Source organism: Eimeria necatrix, genomic scaffold (assembly GCF_000499385.1).
Source record: "Eimeria necatrix Houghton genomic scaffold, Enh_scaff588, whole genome shotgun sequence".
Taxonomy (NCBI): domain Eukaryota; phylum Apicomplexa; class Conoidasida; order Eucoccidiorida; family Eimeriidae; genus Eimeria; species Eimeria necatrix.
The window spans coordinates 10,632-17,714 of NW_013654448.1; the positions used below are offsets into that span (position 1 = coordinate 10,632).

Consider the following 7,083-nt stretch of genomic DNA (forward strand, 5'->3'; position numbering starts at 1 on the left):
CCATAAATTATATTCACAGTCTGAAATATTTTCAAACGAATCGTATGGCGTATGGCGTCGGTCCAAAGCCCAAACGCTTTGCACTGTGTTGCCCAGCATGCTGCTTGTGCGGAAGGACGACCTGCACGTCACACTGACGCCCGCATGCACTTCAGCGTGGTTACAGGCATTTTCCTGTTCAAAAAATTGAATGGTTCGTGAAGGTGAAGTTTATTTTGCTCAACACATTCGAGAACGACAGAAGCCCCGACAGTCTTGCTCACGAGTATGTATGCCAGTGCAAGGGCTGTCGCTCTCAGGCTCGGTGGAAAAATGCGACTTTCTTAGATGAACTACAGGACCAACTTTTCTTGCAAACATTTTCACTAACTTATATTTATCATTAAATTGGCACATGCATTAGATCCTCTAGAGACATGCTGAACATCCTTGCTGTCTCTCTGCATGCTAGGGTCACCTCGGTCATTCCTATGCTACGATGCATAAACAATACCAGTGACTCTACATCATTCTGGAAAGTTCAGATGTCCGTAACTCGTGTAGACTGGGAGAAAACCCCGCCGTGCATTCAGAGGGCAGGGGAGACACCTGAGTTTGAATCGCCTTAGAACTTTCGCGCTAAAAAAATGAGCGTGAGAAGCCTCCTCGGGTCCTTCTTGGCCTTCGCTGCATGCCTACTTCCACAGATAGCCTGGACATGGTGCCAATTAGATGGATTTGCACTAGGCAGGGGAAAAAGGTTGTATCTACTGAAAACTGGAACTGCACTTGACTGCTCAAGCGCCTGCAAAGCGGTGTCGCGCTGTACACATTGGTCTTTTGACAGCGGAAGGCACTATTGTATTTTGAGAAGCGATGACCCAGCATACAAAATACTCATCCGCAAGCAGGATGATGCCATCTCAGCAACAAAGGACTGCTTACAGGCGCTCTCATGTACGTCGTGTAGTACTAGATTAGCTGGATAGAGCTATGGACTCTACTAAATGTAAAGTGTGCCGAGTAGAAGCATAGACTTTCCACCAGTTTTGCAGATGTAGCGATCGAACGCAAACTGTTTCAGAACTGCCTAGGCATTAGCGTAGTTTGCCTCCCCCGCACGAAAAAGGTCCTCTATGCAGCTTTTGCTGCACAAGAAACTCTTCCTGTTTTTGATGTTGTTTAATTTAGTGACGAATGGAGGCAAATCCTGTTTTTCTGATGGGTGGATAATCTCTCCAACTGAAGCTAGCGGCATTTCACGACAAGAAGAGCATCCTTCTGCCCTTCTTCGTAGTGATACTGCGTCCAGCGCAGAAGGCTGCCAGCGCCTTTGCCAGGGATCCGGAGAACGCTGCGTGCTGTGGGAATGGGATGTGCTACAGAAGCACTGCCGATTATGGGGGACGGGCATTACTCTACGCAGAGTAGACAACCTCCCTTTGGGCTTGTCGGCGTACTCGTCTCCTTTTGATGAAGATGAGCCTGTTGACACTACAGGTGCTCAAAACAAAGACGACAGAATGAGGAAGAGGCTTGAGTCGATGAGGGCTGTTGTGGGGCCAAGTGTTTGTGCAGAGGAATCATTCGTACAATTCCGCGAAGGCAGTGAAGATGTACTGCGTGCCGCGCAATGCACGTTCCCGACAGGTACAGAAAGTGACCCCGTTCAAAGCTCGGTGTATTGCAGCGCACACTTTTGAAGGAGCAATCTTGCAAATATGAGCTTGATGTTTTTGATGCCGAAGAAATCCAGGACGCTTGGATACAGTAGTGCCGACTCTCGAGCGGCTTTTGCGATAATCATACATGACAGTTAGCCAACCACTGTATGCTTCTTAGAAATAATGGACAGAGCTTAGTGCTGTGGAATGCCGAACTTGACGAACATATGAGCATTAGCAGCACCTCGGAACTAGCATTTCAAATTCAGTTATTTTCACTGGTGACTCGAGCACAAGCGCGCACAGCTCTAGAACTTTCTAAAGCGTCTGTGAAGCACACTCAGGCATCTTCGTTATGGAGCACAAGCGGCGTGCGAAGAAATCAGACAGGCGCCCTAAAAGAAAAACAAAAGAGATCTTGTGCATGTCCGTTCAGTAAGTTCGTTTCCGTGGTTAGTGATGGAGAATTTTGTAGTTGGCACCTCTACTGCGACAATAAAAGATGTCGGATCGTCATTTTCATACGATGGTAGAGTCGACGGGCGCAACAGGTATGCCGTCATATTGAAATCAGCTGCAAGTACATTAAAATACGAGGAGGCGGATAACTCCATGACGCAAATATACCATAACGCCCTACCCACAACCGCAATGTCAGGCGTTCTTGTTGGAGTTGACAGCAAAACCCCTTACTTGAATGCTACAACGGACAGAGTCGCCTCCATAAACGAATGCCAGACGCTGTGTAAAAATACGAGCGGATGTCAGTTCTTTACGTTTTACATCGACGGGCGTTCTGGCACAAACTGCGTTCTCAAATCTACTGTGCGCCTGAATGAAGCGTTTATCCATCCTGTTGCCGTCACTGGAGACAAAACAAATACTACTGCTCTAGCAAGTCAGTACACAGGATTAGTCGGTCCCTTCTAAGATTTCACTATCCTCCTCCTCTCTGCATTAGAATTATTTTCTATGTACATATATCACGCCAATTCTCCGTGGAGAGACGAGATCTTATGTGCTATTACGAAGACCACGAGGAACTGCAGAGTGATACGTCATCATATTGCTTCTGTGCCTGTGCCTCTACTTTGTCCGCAGTGCGCGGTATGAAATTTGGATATGAAATGAAGAGCAGCACAATCGTTGCGCCTTATAAAGCTTCATCTTCAGGTTATACGTACAGTGAGCTCCTCACGATGAGCTCACGCGTGGATCAGCTGGCCAAAGAGGCGTGTACTCTGCTTGGAACTAACGGATACGCAGTTATAGACTATATGAGCCGGACGGCTCATGCAGTCCCGGCAAGCGATGCCGTGGAGAGATACATGCCCAGTTTCAACTATATTGACTGCAGCAAAGTAAACTGAACCGTTTCGATTATTCTGCTAGGCGTCCTATTATCTGGTCACCGGGCTCTTATATGTAGACAGTGTCTTTCTTCCTGAGTTCTAATAACCCGAGAAGAAAGACACTGTCTACACATAAGGGAGTATCCCAACCGTATCTGTACAAGGTTTTTCGGCTCACCCTTACAGACTACCTTAGCAAAAAATTTTTCGAGGTCCATACGCTTGCTGCGTCATCTGCATTTAGCCCCTAGAGTGAGCTGACACAGTGGAGCATTCATTCTTCCTACACAGTAGGCCTTGTTGGGCCACTACTCGCTATTTTATTTCATATGCTGTGGAATTGGATCCGGTAATTTCCCACTGAGCGAACAATAGATTGTAAGAGGCATCTACGAAACCTTCAGGCGCTGCGAAATTAAAGAGCAGCGGAGAGGAACGCAGCATGAGTAGGGTTGTACGAACTATAGTATCAATGAGCGTGCTCGCAGGCACCGATGTGGGAATTCCGTTGAACCTTGGAACCGCACCACCGATGGAGTTCAGCCATTAGTCACAGGGCTAGGAAGGGGAAATCTGCTCATATTGCAGTAGTGCTGCTTAGTTGAGATTCTTTCGGGGTAGGCCTTGTTGGGCCACTACTCGCTATTTTATTTCATATGCTGTGGAATTGGATCCGGTAATTTCCCACTGAGCGAACAATAGATTGTAAGAGGCATCTACGAAACCTTCAGGCGCTGCGAAATTAAAGAGCAGCGGAGAGGAACGCAGCATGAGTAGGGTTGTACGAACTATAGTATCAATGAGCGTGCTCGCAGGCACCGATGTGGGAATTCCGTTGAACCTTGGAACCGCACCACCGATGGAGTTCAGCCATTAGTCACAGGGCTAGGAAGGGGAAATCTGCTCATATTGCAGTAGTGCTGCTTAGTTGAGATTCTTTCGGGTTTCTTTAGCTCCTGTTTACGATAAAAATAACAAGTGGTTTTTTGAGCGACCAATCCGTGGCTTGCCTTCACATGAAGCGTTTTGCTAACGATGCCCGCAACTACGTGGCAGATTTAGTGGGTGCAGAGGCTCCCTGATTTTATGTGCCACTAAGCGCATCCTCCACGGCCTCACTTCTAACGTACGCCGACAGTGAGGTAATTTGCCTTTTTAGTTCTTTTTCGTTTATGCCATAATTTGGGCACTTTGTCTGCACTGCGTTGTAGCTCTTCGCGAACAGATACACTCCATACGCTATTTCTCAGGAAAGTCGTGAACTGCTTTTCTGTCTCATCACTGCACTACTGCTGGGAGCGAAACAGATAATTAGGCAGTGGGCAACAAAAGGAATTATCTCTATCGTATTGGTATAGGACAAGCAGCAGCCGCTTGCGCTCCGTGAAGGGAATCGATATGCTGCAGAGAAGTGAAAGTCTCTCTAGCTGACTTTTTTTACAGTTCCCAAATTTCAAGCCAATGCCTAGAGGCGTTACAGCGGTTTTTGTTTAAATTTTGTTAGGCTTTGAAAGCACCTCCATGATACTAGCAACTATACACCACCGCTAGTTACAAGCAAGGACATCGCATTCCTGTACATACTAGTGAAGAAACGAGATCTCACAGGAAAACTAGCGATGATTGTCATTATGAGGATTCATTTTCTTAAGGTGCACTCAAGTGTTGTTATTTTCTGCCGAAAGGCTCCGTTCAGTACAGTCGCCACTCTGCCCCAAAAGTATGAATTATTGAAGTTATATTCCGCTCTGAGACTAGTTACAATTTTTCTCAATTATAAACAAGTTTGAATTTAATACAACGGCGATACACTAGTAGAGTGCTAAACCGCAATCCTACACTGGTTTATTTTTATTGATCAAATGGAATTTTGCTAGCCTTTCTTCCCGGAGGGAGGTGAGTTTGCAGCATTATGAAACGAGACACTCGCCACGAAAACTGGCATCCCTAACTGCTGCATGTGCTTTCCAGCCATTTCATGAGGGACATAACGGTGGGATTCTTCACGGTGTTACATTCGCAGTAATGATGCACTGGAATACGAGTGGGGCAACTGGCAACGTTTACCCAGAGCTCACTGGCTGTACGTTTTGTGCGTTTGAAATGAAAATTCCCACGTGATTCGCCCTTCTAAATATCTTGGTTTGCGCGAATATTGCTAGAATCAGTACTGGCTGTAAACTGTGTCACTTGGTCCAAGTTAGTTTGTTGGCTCGCCGCTCTCACCATAAAGCCTGTAGCCCATTGTAAAACTTCACCTAATGACCCTTCACCTGACCCAATCCTCATCCCTTTGCTTGATGGTGCGTGCCGAAGCAGCGCAAGCATGCTGAAAACGCTGAAAATGCCACCCAAAGGACAAGGTCCTGAAGGACAACCTGCCGATTTCCGTTATGAATTCCAGCTTACTGCATTCGTTCTGAACTGAAAAATTTATTAGATATTGTGGCGCTGTTGGGAAGCTAACGACAACGCACGACCGCTGAAATCAAAGACTTGACGAGGACACGCTGTGATTTCAGCACGTCATTGAGTACCCCTGTAGCTAGAAGACAGAGTGACGTATATCAGAGGAGTGCAGATATTTTTCTTCACCAACAGCATTCTTGGAATGTCCTAGTGATCTGCATGACGGAGAATTCTCAATAAGTGTTATGCGCAGATATTACAATAGGGCTTGCTGGTGATCGTGAGGGTAGCCAGCCGATGAACAATAAGAGCTTAACATGCTGAACAAGAGCAGAAGCTTCATACTAGTCACGAAGTAAGGCAATATATCAGAAAAACGGCATGTGTAAACTAGAACTGTCTGTGATCACCCTAAGACTCGGGCTGGCGATAACGGCGGCGCCTGTAGTGAACAGCTGGCCTACACTGTTACTGCGTATGGTCCCTGGGCTAGTCTGAGTAAGTGCACACTCTGCATATACTATCTAAAATCCATGATTCTCGCCAACTACTACTGTATACCCTAAATAGCCATATACGACTGAGTTCATATTATTGAAAGGTAAGAAAAACCCAAAATAATAGAACTGACTGTTGACCCTCGCTGAGGGTCATTGCCTGAGTCACGGCACCAACCTCGCATCCAGCCCCATACCCTGTGCTGGCGAGCGAGCACCCTATTCCCTTTTATGATTTTCTAATATCCAATGGTGCCTTATACCTTAAAATATTCTATATTATTCATGCCCTTTCGCGCTACTAAGCCTCGAGGGGTGGTGACGAAGGTCAATTGTAGTGCCTGGCACTACAGCGCTGGTTGCACCGCCCCAACCGGATCAAAGAAGAGAAACCATGATTGGAGACCTTCTTGAGAGTTCTGTGGACAAACGCTAAGGATGAAGGTTTATTGATTAATTAGTATTGTTGAATGAGATATGAGACGAATGTAGAGTGTCTGTCACACGGGCGCACTATTCGTGCGTCACGCGGTAACGTAGTAGCAGCACAGAACGCTGTGCACTGCAATAAGCTTCTTCATTTCGTAGGTCATGAAGTACATAATCTTCCTGTGAACTACTGCGCTCTTTTCTGCATAAATACAGCGAATACACTGTTCGGAATACACTGTTCCTCATGAATCATTAGATTCAGTCATGCTTTGACATTTTATTCCTGTATTGTAATATGGAAAGGAATTTTTAGTAAAGTAGCAGCTACACAAAGAAAAATAAAGCTAGCCCAGCTTGATTGTAGCAGCTCCGTGCAAAACCAGGCTGCTTTCGTGCTGCTTCAGTGGTATTCGTTGAGTGCACTGAAGTCATGACTGCCACTTCTAAATTTTAAAATTGTATCTATGCTAACGAGCAGAAAAGTCTGTACCTTTGAAAAGGTCACGGACATTTACTTACTGGCTCAGCTTATATCAGGTCCGTCTGAAACTCGCTGACTTTCCAAGCGTCTCTGCCCTGGATTCGAGGCTTAACTACTTCTCCTGCCACATGCGGTGTAGTAGCCGTAGAACTGCGGTTTTCTCTGGACCTATTAAATCCGTTTTTTACGTACAAATAGACACCTTGAGGACGCTTGTATTTCTCTGAACTCAGAAAAGAAGCACACTCATGTTTTGCGGTGAAATTGCG

General features: G+C 46.0%; 1 protein-coding gene across 1 annotated transcript; it reads left to right on the top strand.

Moving 5' to 3' along the window:
• Positions 1–1,154: 1,154 nt before the first annotated feature.
• Positions 1,155–3,013, top strand: ENH_00064420 (hypothetical protein, conserved; the record flags this gene model as incomplete). Its single annotated transcript, XM_013582203.1, has 3 exons — positions 1,155–1,629; positions 2,080–2,541; positions 2,745–3,013. The coding sequence occupies 3 exons, from the start codon at positions 1,155–1,157 to the stop codon at positions 3,011–3,013; spliced, it is 1,206 nt and encodes a 401-aa protein (XP_013437657.1).
• Positions 3,014–7,083: the final 4,070 nt, after the last annotated feature.